The 15912-nt window shown below is 43.8% G+C and overlaps 1 protein-coding gene and 1 pseudogene across 3 annotated transcripts in view; one reads left to right on the top strand and one right to left on the bottom strand.

Moving 5' to 3' along the window:
- The window catches only part of LOC129837830 (myotubularin-related protein 11-like), a 31624-nt gene that overhangs the window by 12040 nt on the left and 3672 nt on the right, over positions 1–15912 (bottom strand). For all 3 annotated transcript variants that reach the window (XM_055904292.1, XM_055904290.1, XM_055904291.1), the window contains exons 2-5: positions 11636–11705; positions 5449–5585; positions 5139–5208; positions 4759–4898 (exon numbers count right to left, since the gene is read on the bottom strand). In XM_055904292.1, the coding sequence (XP_055760267.1) occupies positions 4759–4898; positions 5139–5208; positions 5449–5585; positions 11636–11699 (411 nt within the window). In that variant the 5' untranslated portion in view covers positions 11700–11705. The remainder of the gene's footprint in view (positions 1–4758; positions 4899–5138; positions 5209–5448; positions 5586–11635; positions 11706–15912) is intronic.
- On the top strand, positions 6635–8113 carry LOC129837831 (tripartite motif-containing protein 29-like; annotated as a pseudogene).

The raw sequence follows: 15912 nt of genomic DNA on the forward strand, positions 1-15912 counted from the left end.
CACTACACCATAATAAAAGGCAAATGTATATATAAACAACCAAATAAAAACGTATTTACATATGTATTCAGAGCCTTTGCTATGAGACTCGAAGTTGAGCTCAGGTGCATCCTGTTTCTATTGATCATCCTCGAGATGTTTCTACCACTTCATTGGAATCCACCTGTGGTAAATTCAATTGATTGGACATGATTTGGAAAGGCATACACCAATCTATATAAGGTCCCACAGTTGACAGTGCATGTCAGAGCAAAAACCAAGCCATGAGGTCGAAGGAGTTGCCCGAGGAGCTCCGAGACAGGATTGTGTCGAGGCACAGATCTGGGGAAGGGTACCAAAATATTTCTGCAGCATTGAAGGTCCCCAAGAACACAGTGGCCTCCATCATTCTTAAATGGAAAAAGTTTGGAACCACCAAGACTCTTCATAGAGCTGGCCGCCCGGCCAAACTGAGCAATCGGGAGAGAAGGGCCTTGGTGAGGGATGTGACCAAGAAGCTGATAATCACTCTGACAGAGCTCCAGAGTTCCTCTGTGGAGATGAGAGAACCTTCCAGAAGGAAAACCATCTCTGCAGCACTCAACCAATCAGGCCTTTATGGTAGAGTGGCCAGACGGAAGCCACTCCTCAGTAAAAGGCACATGACAGCCCCTTGGAGTTTACCAAAAGGCACCTAAAGACTCTCAGACCATAAGACAGAAGATTCTCTGTTCTGATAAAACTCTTTGGTCTAAACGCCAAGCGTCACATCTGGATGAAACCTGGCACCATCCCTACGGTGAAGCATGGTGGTGGCAGCATCATGCTGTGGAGATGTTTTTCAGCGGCAGGGACAGGGAAAGGTGAATGGAGCAAAGTATAGAGAGAGATCCTTGATGAAAACCTGCTCCAGATTGGGGTGTTAAGGTGACCATATTACTGCCACACCAGCGGTCACGAGTTATGAAGGCAGTCAAATTCCACGTGACCGTTTAGTCACGGGAATTGGGTTTCTCCAAGCTCTGATGCTCCCAAACTTGCTAACTGCCTGGTACTCAGCACTCGATTGTCCCTCTAATTACTTTGACATCAATGTAAATGTAATCAAAAATCTAATCAAACACTTCATGAGCGCCCATGAGCTTATGTTTATGCAATTGCATGAGAAAACAGGGTGATGGCCTCTATTAAAAAGAGGAGGATCCCATCAGCTTTCTATAGGCTAGGCCTACTATATTTATTTCTCAACTTTCCTAATATGAAGCACATTGCTTCTCTTTACAACAGGAGTATAGCCTACCTAACTGGCATGAAAATTAACTGTGGGAAAAGCTGCTCCCTTCGCTATTTAAATGCATAGATTACATTTATTTTTTCCCCTGACACTGTTTTGAGACAGGTGCAGGATAATGGTCCATTCTAAATCAAAACAAATTTCACACATATATGTAAAGACAAGATTAAAATCAAGAATAGTCTGATGGGTGACAATATTAGCCTTGTGAATTATATATTATCACCTGTGAATGATGCCCAGCTTAAGGCAAGTGTAACGTGTGCACTGAGAGTCGGGAAGCAAGTTCAGGGAATGAGTGTTTTAATAAATAAACATAACATACTCCAAAACACGAACAATGAACAGACATGAAACTGAAACAAAAACAAAGACGCCTGGGGAAGGAACCAAAGGGAAGGTAATCAGGAAAGTGATGGAGTCAAGGTGAGTCTGACGACACGCAGCTGTGCAACACAATGAGCAGCCTAATGACCTAGAGGCCGGAGATGGAGCACATGACGGTACGCCCTCCCTAACGCGCGGCTCCAGCCGCAGGACGCTGACCTAAATGACGATCCCGGGGATCAGGAGCGGACCAGTCACCTCTGCTGAGGTGCGGGAAACCTGTCAGTCTGGCTGAGACGCGAGAGCATGGCGATCTAGAGCGCCGGAGAGAGAGCATACGTGACGGTACACCTCCCCGGCGCGTTCGGCTCCAGCCGCAGGATGCCAACCAAAGGGACGATCCCGGGGATCAGGAGCGGAACGGTCACCCTCTGCTGATGCGCGGGAACTTGTCGCCGGCTGGGACACGGGAACCTGACAGACTGGTGATCCGGCTGAGGCATGAGAGCCTGACGAGCCGGTGGGAGCCTGAGTTCATGTGAGTCTGATGACACACAGGTGCACGTAATGATGGTGACAGGTGTGCGCCATAATGAGCAGCCTGGTGACCTAGAGGCCGGAGAGGGAGCAGGTGACAGCAAGAAATAAAGCCTTTTTTCCCAACTTTTTCAAATCATAGTCACACACCTCATGTAGCGCAGCCCATAGGCCTATATGTTTTGAAAAGGTTTGTGTCAAATATCATCTTAAAATTAAGCACATTAATCCTCTTTACAAAGGGTGTAGAGCCTAACTGGCATACATAAGCAGCGCGTGAGTTTCAAGTTTGGGGAAGATAATTTTCACCATAAAAATGCACATTTATAATAAAATCATTACATGCATAATCACATTTGTGGTCTTTTTTGATAATGGTGTTTTCCCACTAATGGAACATTTGTGCTTATAGCCTACTGCCATGTTCACATTTCTGCGCTTATAAATAATAGTTGATCAACATTTTAAGCTAAACGTTCTGATCTGTTGCATCAGCCTCATTGCATAAAAAAAGCTTTTTTTGATGCTAGTGGTGTCACGCCCTGACCGTAGAGAGCTTTTTATGTCTCTATTTTGGTTTGGTCAGGGTGTGATTTGGGTGGGCATTCTATGTTCATTTTTCTATGATTTGTATTTCTGTGTGTTTGGCCGGGTGTGGTTCTCAATCAGAGGCAGCTGTCTATCGTTGTCTCTGATTGAGAACCATACTTAGGTTTCCTTTTCCCACCTGTATTTGTGGGTAGTTGTCTATGTGTAGTTGCCTGTCAGCACTCATTTTTGTATAGCGTCACGGTTCGTTTGTTATTTTGTTAGTTTGTTTAGTGTTCGTTCTTTGAAATAAAGAAGAATGTACGCATCCCATGCTGCGCCTTGGTCTCTTCCCTTTGACGGCCATGACAAGTGGTTGTATTAATTTGGGATCTATCGCATCCCACAACTGTCCAAGACTATGTTTGGAATATTTATTTCTCTCACAGAATAGGTCAACCTTTGTACTATGGGGGATAGTAGATTGACATAGGCTAATGCTTTTGCTGTTCGTTAGGCATACTCATCTTGTTGGCTGACGAAACGCAAATGTGGACAGTTCTTCCAATATCTTCAATATGGAACTCGGAATTGGATAAGGACGCCCGCAGTTGCGTCCCCGATGTGTCTGTCTTCACTTGTAGCCTGTGAGGAAGATCCGATCATGTGATGAGAGAAATATGAGTGAGAGGTGCTACGGAGCTCGCAGCACCGAGGGAGAATGGGATTCGAATTATTATATTTAGCCCAAGAGCACAACGGCCACTGGCTGCAAAAGGCATTGGATTTCTTTAGAGGGCATTATGGCCACACAAAGGGGATGCCGCTGGGAAATTCTAGGCATTATCAAGTGCTTGTCAAATTGAATGAGAGACTGATGAAGTGTGTACAGCCTGAGCAAAAAACAAGCAGTGCTCATGTCTTTCAAGCAACTTTTTTCAAATCATCATTAGAGTTGAGTCAGGTAGCCTTACAATAGAAAATTCTAAATATATAGCCCAACATTTGTAGAACAACTGAAGTTAAATGAATAACTCTAAATTAGGCATATAGGAGTACAAATTTCTTTGGTAACCGCTCAACACAGAATAGCCGCATGTGCACACTCCCTCAAATTGTTTGGAGAAAATATCCTTTCTATTTTTTCCAGCTTTGTTCAATTGTATTCTTCATACTATAAATGAATATAAAATAATGGCACGGAATTCTAAGCAAATCTTGTCTGCTAAATGAACTAGCGTAGCCCACAGCCATATGGCATAGCCATTTCAGAACCTAACATAAGGACATACATGGATTTATTGTGAAGGTGTAGGCTATATTACATGGATTTATTAGACTATAAAATGTAGATGTTCCAAAAGTCTGTATCAGTGGCTTGTAGGCTATGTGTGGAAGCCAGGAGTTGCTTAATGTGTTTATGTTAATTAACATTAAATTACCATAAAACCAGCAGTTATTTGCTTGCCAATCACCGGATGACTAAATTTCGTGACTTCCACAGCCCTACTGCAGAGCGCTCAGGACCTCAGACTGGGGTGAAGGTTCACCTTCCAACAGGACAACGACCCTAAGCACACAGCCAAGACAACACATGAATAGCTTCGGGACAGTCTCTGAATGTCCTTGAGTGGCCCAGCCAGAGCCCAGACTTGAACCCGATCAAACATCTCTTGAGAGACCTGAAAATAGCTGTGCAGCGATTCTCCCCATCCAACCTGACAGAGCTTGAGAGGATCTGCAGAGAAGAATGGGAGAAACTCCTCAAATACAGGTGCCAAGCTTGTAGCGTCATACCCAAGAAGACCCGAGTCTGTAATTGCTGCCAAAGGTGCTTCAACAAAGTACTGTGTAAAGGGTCTGAATACTTATGTAAATGTGATATTTCCATTTTAAAAACCTGGTTTTGCTTCGTCAATTCGGTGTATTGTGTGTAGATTGATGAGGAGTTTTAGAATAAGGCTGTAACGTAACAAAATGTAGAAAAAGTCAAGGGGTCTGAATACTTTCTGAATGCACTGTATACACGCCAGCACTCACACACGCATGCACACACACGCATGCACACACACACACGCAGACACACGCACTACCTCCACAGCCTGTGTGTCGGGGGTGAGGCGGTCGAAGAGGAAGCAGAGAACACGCAGGTCCCGGCAGTACAACACCAGCTCCTCAGGAGTGAACTTCAGAGAGGAGCTAGCCGTCACCAGCTTGGTCCGGGATGGGCCCACTGCAGCACAGAGGTTACACAACCATCTTACAGTCAAAACCCACGTACACAGAACACAGTACACCACTGGTGGTTCATAGCTACAGCTTCCTGTGTCAAGCCCAGACTTGAATTGGGTTTAGGATATTACGATTGTTTATTATTTCATCATATTTTTTTTACAAGTATATCTGATGGCTCTCATAGCACAAAGGACTTTGGGACCACTACAGCCTGGTAGAGTTGTAGAAGAAGCCTCACCTGCTACAACCTTCTCAATGGAGGCCAGGGCCACATCATGATCCCCCAGGAGCACAGGGTCTGCGTTGTCCTACATACGGAGGGTTAGAGGGATGGTTCAAATATAGGTCAGTTTGTCTGATCGGGATTTTTTTACACCAATGAATGGATGGTCTGAAAACATTCTATATGATGTTGTTGATTGTGATGATGATGAGTATGCCCACAAGCCTTCTTCTAGCAATAATAGGGCATCATTACTACTTTCCTACTATGATACCAGGTGAGCTGTCCTTCAACAGTCCATACTCAGAGCTAGTCCAGTACTCACGTCAGGTTTGGGGCTGTCCTGAGGCACAAAGGCCACTCTAAAGTGGGTACAGAAGAGAGTGCCAGACAGCCATCCACCCCCCTCCTTGGCAGTTAGCTTCTTCCTCACCAACACAGCCCTCTGCAGCACACACTCTCCTGGGGAACACAGACAGGGGGTTTAGGCTGGAGCACACACTCTCCTGGGGAACACAGATAGGGGGTTTAGGCTAGAGCACACACTCTCCTGGGGAACACAGACAGGGGGTTTAGGCTGGAGCACACACTCTCCTGGGGAACACAGATAGGGGGTTTAGGCTGGAGCACACACTCTCCTGGGGAACACAGATAGGGGGTTTAGGCTGGAGCACACACTCTCCTGGGGAACACAGATAGGGGGTTTAGGCTGGAGCACACACTCTCCTGGGGAACACAGATAGGGGGTTTAGGCTGGAGCACACACTCTCCTGGGGAACATAGACAGTGGGTTTAGGCTGGAGCACACACTCTCCTGGGGAACACAGACAGTGGGTTTAGGTTGGAGCTTACTGAATAGAATACAACAACTTTGTCCACAGAGTGTTTTAAATATGCTTGATATATAAAAAATAAATAAAAAAAAGTTGACAATTTTAGAACATCATGAGAGTTTCATCGTCAAGACTGAGCATTCCAATGTAAAGTGATAAATTGTGCAAAATACCAGAATGATTGTGTGTTTGAGGGAAGGGAGATGGTAACGTTGAGTGTTATGTACAACATAAATGTGAATGAAAGTAAACTTCAGCATGGAGTTTATCAAGGGTCTGGGAGGTGCTATTTTCTCAGCTATGTCAGCCACTGAACAATTGAGTCAAACAGATGTAGTTGCCTGGCATCCGGGTCCAGCTTGGCATTCGCCTCATATTTCCGATCACATTGACATTTCACATAAACGTAATAAAATACGGTGTGTGCAACGAATGTGATGACAGTTCTACTGTACATAACATTTAGCTATGTTGTAAATAACAGCCCTTACATATAAGACCTCTCTCGTGTACTTTGATCCGCAATCACAATTCATCAGCGTGTGATAAACTCAAAATCACTGAAAGAGGGTTTCAGAAAAAGGTACTCAGACACTCATTTTCTCTATAAAACGGCACTCAACATTCAACTCTCTGAATTAGTATCTATTTCTTTACCTTCATACAAATATTTTAGCTCAGGCTGTCTATGTATCTATCAGTCTGTATCAAAATGGCAGCTGCTAATGTCTCAGTAGAGAAGGACCAATTCTCCTGTCCGATCAGGTCTGGATCTACTGAAAGATCCAGTGACAACTGCCTGGGGACACCACTACTGTAAGGACTGTATTGAGAGCTACTGGGATCAGGATGATGAGAAGGTGGTCTACAGCAGCCCCCAGTGCAGACTGACCTTTATCCCAAGGAATTTTCTAAACAGAAATACCATCCTGGCTGATATGGTGGAGAAACTGAACAGAGAATTCCAAAGTGTTTCCTTTTATGCTAGACCCGGAGATATGCAGTGTGACGTCTGCTCGGGAAGAAACCGCAAAGCGGATATTCCTGTCTAGTGTGTACGGCCAGCTACTGTAGGACTGCCCTCCAGCATCACAATGAATATTCTGCATCTAAGATGTACACGCTAGTCAAAGCCTTGCCAAAACTGCAGGAGAAGGTCTGCTCTCGTCATAACAAACTGCTGGACGAGTACTGCGAAGAACAGCAATGTTTCTGTTATCTGCGTAGATGAACATAAAGGCCACGATACAGTCTCAGCTGAAGCAGAAAGGAGTGTGAAAGAGATTCCGGTGAAAATACGGTGGAAACATTCCAACTGAAGAGAAAAGAGAAGACATGGGAGATAGAACAGCTCAGAGAAGCAATGGCGTCACTCGAGAGCTCTGCACAGGCAGCAGCGGAGGACAGTGAGAGGATGTTTACTGAGCCGATCCACTCCATTGAGAGAAGGTGCTCTGAGGTGAAGGAGTCGATCAGAGCCCAGGAGAAGGCTGAAGTGAGTCGGGTTGAACTGCTCCTGAAGCGACTGGAGCAGGAGGTGGGTAAGCTCTGGATGTGAGAAGCTGAGCTGGAACAGCTCTCACAAAATATCAAATCTATTTCCTTCAGATGTACAAGGAACATTGTAACCCTGTCTCTGAAGATTTGCTGTGATTTTGGGGCGGTGAGGAAATCAGTCACTGAACTCAAGACAAAGTTGAAGAGCTACTAGAAGGGAGGGGTGGAGATAATACCATGGCAGTGAAAGCTGTCCAAATGCTAGTGCTACACAAACATATTTAAAGCAAGTGAGGAATCATTCCGTCATCGCAATCGTTGATATCAGTGCAAACATTGTCGCAAATACAAAAAGCAGCATGATAACAGAGGCATGTCTGTGTTAATGAACTCATTTTCCTATTTAGATTAATGAACAGACCCCTGCCTTTTCTCACTGTGGTGTTTTGGCCTCAAAATGAAGCTGCTTGTATCAACGCCAGTCATATACTATTCCATCTCAGTCTCCAACTTTATCTCATCAATATACTGTACTTATGTATCCTCATTCCACTTCAGATGCATTTTCCAATCCAAATGCATGACTTCCCTTCTGGGCAGGGATGCATTGGTGCATATTTACAGAGACTTTTTTTAATGTCAATAAAACTTGCAACTTAACCTGCTCTGTGTGTTTAAATGCTTTGTTGGGAATGATGAATTTATGCAACATATTTTGAAATCTGTTTGTAATATTTAGTTCAGGCTTGAAAATAAAAATGTGATTCCAGAACTCTAGAACAAAGCTTCCAAAAACAAGCCCATTCACCCATACAGCTCTCTCACATCTAAACACACTGAGCACACAGACACACCTTCTTTCACACAGCAGTGAGACAGCACATTTGTAATGCTCCCTCTCAGCAAAACAAAGCCTTTGCCAGCTAGACTTGGGTTTCCATGGCAACAGAGTCCAGGAGAGAGTAGAGGGGGAAAATTGCCTTTTTGTCTCTTGCAAGGGAAGTGTTGGGCCAGACACCATCATGGTGGAGAGAATGTTTTAATTGTTTTTAAGAACAATAAAAAGGATTTGGTGGGTTGTTAACAGGGCTGAATTCCTTCAAAACTAATTTTAAGGAACAACTGAATTCCTTCAAAATAACGTTTAAGGAAAACAAAAAAGCAATAAGTCAAAAACATAACTGCACAAAACATGCCATTTTTGGTACAGCTCAACGTCCTCAGATTAGACCTCAACCTCCTCAGATTAGACCTCAACCTCCTCAGATTAGACCTCAACCTCCTCAGATTAGACCTCAACCTCCTCAGATTAGACCTCAACCTCGGTTAAGAGAAGATTTTCAGGGATACCGAATTGCATAAAAAGAGAATAACAAGAAATCTTAATTTAACACATCAAATGCTTGATTATCCTATAAGAAAGTGAAGTGTGGTTGTAATCACGGTCATCACAGCTAACACTCCAATACTTCGGCCATTGCGCAAGATTAACACCAAAGCCTGGCAAAAGCTACAAAGAAATCTTCAAAGGGTCCCTCAGCGAAGCCACAAGAGGTGGGGTGTGTGAGCTGAGGACTGGAATCAAGCAAGGCACTGTGATTAGGCTATGTTTACGCCGACTTCGGTCTCACGATGCCGGATCAAAGTCACAAACCCTCAGCACGAGTATTCCATTTCTAAAGTCCCGGACATATAGCTACGAATTAAACTCTTGAACCAGGCACCCTATGGACAATTTAGGTTTTAAACACAAATGAGCCCTTGTTTCTAGGATTGCCTGTTACTCTGTGGCCAATCAGGCTCAGTGGGATTTGCGTGCTCCTTTTAATGGCTCCCCGGGTGCAACAGTGCTGAAGACACTTCTCAGGCATTGTGGCTCACAGATGTGAGAGAGGGGACAGGAAGTGTCTGTTTCTGGTTTGAGTTCTGGACTGGAGAGTCTGCAGGTAGTTTACATTCCCATAGCATGGGAAGCTGAGGATTGAGTCACTCAATACTCTGTATACAGTGAAGCTGTTTATGAGACGACACTGGTAATTTAACAGTTTAAACAGTTTTACTTTCGTCCCACAGCGTGCAGGCCCCATCCCCACCACACACACAACGCTCAAGTGCCTTTGTCTCTCTCTCTTTCTAACCCTCTCTCGCACACAAAAACGCATGTACACACAGACTCACATATGCACTCAGACAAACACATGCACAGACACTTACATGCAAACACATATAAACACCTGAAAATCCCCACTGTGGCTATCTTTCTCTTTGTCCATTGGTGTTCTGCCAGTGGATTGAACAACCTGAGAAATCGGGCCAGAGAGAACACAGCTGAATGTGATATGAACCAAATGCTCCATTTTCAATTTCATTTGTGTCCAACCACATTTGTTCTCCATTTTGTTCCTGTGTGTGTGTGCAGGGGAGACGTTTCTGGCCCTCTGCTAACCGATGGGAGAGAATAAGACAAACGGTTGTACCGGAGCAGTGTCATGAGACGTCTGAAGAAACAACACACAGCTTTGTTTTCCTGAATTTACAGGACGTTTTGGGGAATAGAAATGTATTCCCATTCAAAATCCTATTTTCCCTAACCTAAATATAACCCTAACTTCAACCCCAAACCTAACACTTAAGCCTAAAATAGCATTTTAATAAAATTCAGGACATGAAAAAAGTCCTGACTTTTCTAAATGTTTCTTGTTTTCCTACCTTGTCAGGACGTTCTGGTGACATTGTGGTCGTGATAATGTAGGAAAACATGTATACACATGCATACACACACAGAATGCACAGAGCTCTTCGCTACTTCTTTAGGTAGTTAGTGCGCTATCCAAATTGAGCTCATAAAGCATACAATTGTATATTCTTCAGAGATATTGACCTGCACTTCTCTTGTCACTCAGCAAGGCCAGCAGTGACAGTCCAATGCTTGACACCAACCCAAATCCAGTGTAACATAAGCGCATGGATCAGGGGATTGTGGTTATGCTCTGAGGAGGGTCCTGTCCTCTTGGCTTTGTCTGTGGATCTATAGTAGGCCCCTCACATTCAAAAGGTACACAATCTATCTATCCACCCATAGCTGTTTGCGCTGCCCTGACCCATTCACCCCCTGGAGCCCGTTCTGGTTTCCCCTGTCTTGTGTCTGAGTGTTATCTGAGAATGTGATGAATGGCACGCAGGGTTATATAGTATACAGTACACTGAGGCCTGGGACTGTTCCGACTGTCTGTGTGTCTTTGGGATGCTGCAACGTGAGCCCTTTCACCCAGTTTGCTTCCACAGAATCCCCATTCCCTTGCGCGGTGCCTCTGTGAAAGTGTGTGTAGCACATTTTTCAGAGCCGAAAGTCAGTTTCCAACATGAGAGAACTCCTTCGCAGAAACTATGACAGTGTTTCCCATTTGGATGAATCCTTTCTGCCTTAATGTGAGGCAGGTTTCCATGAGCAGCTGTGTTTCAAATCTGCCATGACATAGAACATTTGTCAGAGAAAGGGAAGAAGAGGGATGTGAGAGCCGGAGAGAAAGAAAGAAAGACAGACGGACAGCATGTCACAGTCACGCCATAACAAAAACAAAAACTCAGAATGGGAACACAGTGACCCTCAGACAGACTGGGAGAGTCTGGAAAGAATGAGATAAAAACTGTTTCTGAACCAGACAGAAAAAGTGAATGAAGTGGGAAGTGAGGGGAGAGGGACAGGGAGTGCTGTGTCTAGGTCAGCGGTACAAGGTGGAAGTGAGAGCTGACAGTGAAAGGGACAAGGAAACACACACACTGCTCCCACAGAGGTGCTGTGAATAACTGCTGATATGAAACGGTAGAGATTAGCGTGGCTCTGGAGGGGCCCTGGCCTGCCAACATTCCTGTTGGAAAGCTCATGCCGCGCGGCGTGCTGCTGAAACTGAGATTATGACCAGGGGCAGAGGCCTACAGCACTGCTCTCCACAGCACACAGACACACTGTTCTCACAGAGGCTACATTACAGTAGCTTAGCACTAGGATTTAGTAAGAAAACAGAGATACAGATGGGTGCAGTTTCAGAAGACGGACTTGCCTAAAGAGATGTGGCTGACACTGTGTTTTCAGACCCACATGTTATGATATGCGTATAGCTACTGTATTTCTGACATGGAAATAGCATCATATTCATTAGCGCTCTGCAGTCTGGGTCTTACCTGGTAAGCAGCGTAGTCCAAACATATCTCTCCCCCGTGCGTTGACAACACTGTGACTCAGCATCCTCTCCTGCGGGGGGGAACAGAAAACAGCCGTGGTGTTATTACTGCAACCTTTTCAAAAATAATTAGAGAACAAACACTCATGTGATTTTGCTTCAACTCAAGATCTTCTTATTGACCACATTCCCCAAAACCATAGCCAATCCCACAATGCTCCATGATGACTCAGTTTCCATGTTTTATTACTTGTTTTGCTCTGTACTGTATGATTTGATGCGGTCTCAAAGTACTCCAGGCTGTTCTGCTAGCGGCATAATCCAATCCCATAGAACCACAGGTTGCTATTACCGGACTACTGGCTAGCTGCTAGAACATATGGGCCCATTTAGCCTGAGCTCCCACCCCCCACAAAAGACCATTTACATAGGGTAGAAATCACACAATGCACAAGACATAGGCCTAGGCATTGAAAAAGGAACTGTTTGTTCTGGTAATGACCACTCAGGCGGTCCAGTATAGAAAACATGGAGACTGCTTTGGACTGAGGTCAAAGTATACAATGAATCTTTATGGTACTGAATACTCACTCAGCAATTCTTCACTGCCTACAAGGCCGCTATTCACAATCATGTTACATTTTTGCTCCAGTTTAGTCACATATTTCTTGGCTTGCGAACTAAAAACAACTTACTATAATGTGTGACAAATACTCTTAGGCTACTATAACTCTTGTGACACACACAATGTAGTGGTGAAGTGAATTGTGTGCTAACATGCTAATGAAAACGTATGACTCTCTTCTGGTTAACTTTAGATTGACAGTGGCTAAAACCTCACGAGAGCGTTAAAACAAAGATAACTTTTGCTCCATAAAATGGTTGTAGGTTCCACTCATTCATAGCGTAGCTGTTTGCCTTGTCTGTGAAACGCATATGCCCAACCGACCATATCAACAGAGGCCTAAACTCTAGAGCACTCCGCTAACATTAGCATGATGCTAGCATCATTTGGTTTTCAGCTTCTTTCCCATCATCAAATCACACAGCTTTTAAATTCTTGCCTCAGAAAGCAAGTGCTAATTCTCATGTGAAGTCATGTGGTTAATCAATTTTCCAAATTCATTGGCTGCAGTTAGTGTGAGAGAAACCCCAACCCCAAACTGCCAACCCCCCCTAACAAAAACCTCAGAAATGGGCTAACAGTCCTTACTTTCTCAAAACAGAAGATGAAGCCCTGGGTCATACCAAGACATCCTGGACAGGGTTATTGTTCCACCAATTTTATTGACTCAATCCTCCTCCCAAGACCTGAGTTAGTAGAAGGGAATGGTGGAAAAACAAGCCTGTTTTTAAATGACAAGGGAGAACACTAAAACTTTACAGGGTTCTTGGTTTCTGCTCGCCAGCAGACCATTGTTCATTTTTGTTTTCATCTGGCTTTTCAAGTCATATGTTTATCCATTGTTTCAGCACCAATTCCCCATTTATAACTAAAACATTCTGCATTCCTTGCTCTTTTTCGGAACTTATTTAGATCTTGTTTATTTTTTTAAATCTGAAACTCAGTTCCTTGTATCAACCAATATTAACAAACGCTGTGTCTGTGCCTCGGGGTTGTGTTATATTTCGAAAGTTCAGTAAACATATTTGGATTCCAACAGCAGAAATTCTCCAAACTGCTCCACCAGCTAAAACTACCGTACATTGGAGGCTGCGTAAGAATAGAGTGAAAGCCCATCAAATAAACTACAACAAAATGTGTCATAACAGGAAGAGAAACTGCACTAAACAAAGGTATAGAACAAGTCAGCAGGTAGATTAAAATGTTTATTTATTTAACTAGGCAAGTCAGTTAAGAACAAATTTTAATTTTCAATGACGGCCTAGGAACAGTGGGTTAACTGCCTTGTTCAGGGGCAGAACGACAGATTTATACCTTGTCAGTTTGGGGATTCGAACTTGCAACCTTTCGGTTACTAGTCGAATGCTCTAACGACTAGGCTATCCTGCCGCCCCAATAGGAGAGAAGGGCGAGGTGAAGATCTCTAGACGAAAATGACTGGAACCCTAAATCGGTGAGGGAGAGGAAAAATCCCAAATTAGTCCTAAATCCAATACACCCCCCAAAATGAATAACCACATGTCCAGGCTCTGTTTCTGCTGATGTTTCACTCCTCGACTCTGCCTTAAGTATCTGGCTTCTGCGTGTGTACTACTCGATCAACTCTTTCCCTCCCTCCCTTTCTCCTCAGGGAGTGCAGCCAAGGCCCATTGCAGTTTCCATTGCTCATGGCCTCCCCTTGCTACTGCGACCAGACTTCTTCTGCAGAGGAGAACATACCTCCTCTGGCCTGAAATAGACCAAACTTACCGGAGGGAGGAAAGTGGCAGTCCAACACCACATAAACCTCACACTGTAGGGTTGAACAACGTCCCTCGCCAACAAGCACAACAAGGGGCCTGTGTGTATCTCAGGTAGTTACATTTTTACTAGTTAGATCATTAAAACACACTGTTTTAACATGTGGTGCTGCTGTAGAGGGAGGTTAGCCTGTTTGGTTTATGTGGTATTGTCAATTTCCTCACATCAATAAGCAGGTTTGTGGCATTGTCGTAGGGGCTCCAAAAATATAAACAAGGATGTGGGGTCTTGTCTCTAAACATGGATTTACTTTGAAGTGTTTTGGAGCAAGTCCTGAAACATAAACCAGACAAAAGTCGTCCTGAAACCCAAAACCATTTCTGTCTAGCCGTGAGTCGTGGCTTTGCTTTAATGCTGCCTCTTTCTTTTGCTTTCAAGGAGCGTCTACGACAGTGTAATACATTTCCTACAACAGAAATAGTCACATCAAACACTTTATTATACAGAGAGAACAGAACCCCAACGACAAAACAATGAAAGAGATCCCACAGTGTAAAAGACTACTGAGAATTCCACCTCGGAATGTGCAAAAAACAAGGAAGGAAAGTGATTTAAACATATAGGAAAAAATATGAATGTTTTAATGAATCGTGAATTCATATACCATTATCCACTTGCCCTGCTTAAAATGCTGCTTTGAACCACTAGCTTACTCCACAGCCTGCAGAAGCAGTACTATAACTCTCCCTATGGACTCTAATGTGCCCACTACTCTCCATATAAATGAAGGTAGAGGGACTATTTATAGGCATTACTATGGTGTCTTGGCCTTATATCATTACAACGACCTCAGTATAGACTTGGTCTGCAACAAACACTCATTAACTGCCCTTAACGATAGTCCAAATTAGTTGTTGTTCATGGTGAGACATTTTGCATTCTAATCCTCTTCTGTATCCCTCTCCATTCAACTGTGTATCATCTAGTCCAAAGGAAACTGTATACTCAGTGATGCACTCACTGTGAAAGTAAGGTTCAAAGTTAAATCAGAGTGGCACGTGTGTGTCAGAGGGTGGATCTGGCGATACGTATTTCAAGCTTCTATTTGTCACTGTGCATGTGTCAGTACGTAGCTTAAGTATGTCTATTTGTCAACTGTAAAAACAGGACAAGTTTCAATAACTCATGTTTTAAATGTGCTTCTTGTTTAACAAAAATGTGTGACTCTAGCAACTCATAAACATACAACTCCCACATTGGGTGTTGCCCAAAACAATCTAGACACTTGAAATGGACAGAAATAGGCTACTATCCTTATTTCACGCTTTCCCTAGGGGATAGCAGTATCGGTTAATAGTCACCCAATGTACGATCAATAAACCCTTGAAAACAAGCCTACATCTTGTTTACTAATGAGAGACGGCATTGTTTTGTTCAGTTTCCGCATGGGAAGCACCGCCAGTTCCATAGCTTGTTTCAGGATCTGAGGTCTTGGCCCTATGGGACTGGGTGTGTGAATACCATTTTGGCTCTCTTTTATGAGCCCTCCTGGATCTCCAGCCACTCTGAATAGAGCTGAGCCCGCCTCTTACATTTTCACTACTGTGGCAGTTGCATTGTGTTGTGTGGCTGACTGACTGCTTCCAGATTCCAGCCCATAGACTTATGTTCTAGCTAGCTGAGGAGCCAGCATGTGAACAATTCAGGGGAGGGGAAAGACAGAGAGTGGGAAAACAACAAGCCTGGACTGTAATTATGAACAGAAACATGCAAACCTCCTTATAACCCAATCAGTCTGCATGTGATGTGAAATGGATGGCAGAACTTTTCTTAACCTTATGTAATTTCTCAATGGTAACTAATTTGGTATTACTGTAAATAGCCTACATACACAAGAATTACAACACTATTCC

The sequence above is a fragment of the Salvelinus fontinalis genome, chromosome 38, assembly GCF_029448725.1.
Source record: "Salvelinus fontinalis isolate EN_2023a chromosome 38, ASM2944872v1, whole genome shotgun sequence".
NCBI lineage: Eukaryota > Metazoa > Chordata > Actinopteri > Salmoniformes > Salmonidae > Salvelinus > Salvelinus fontinalis.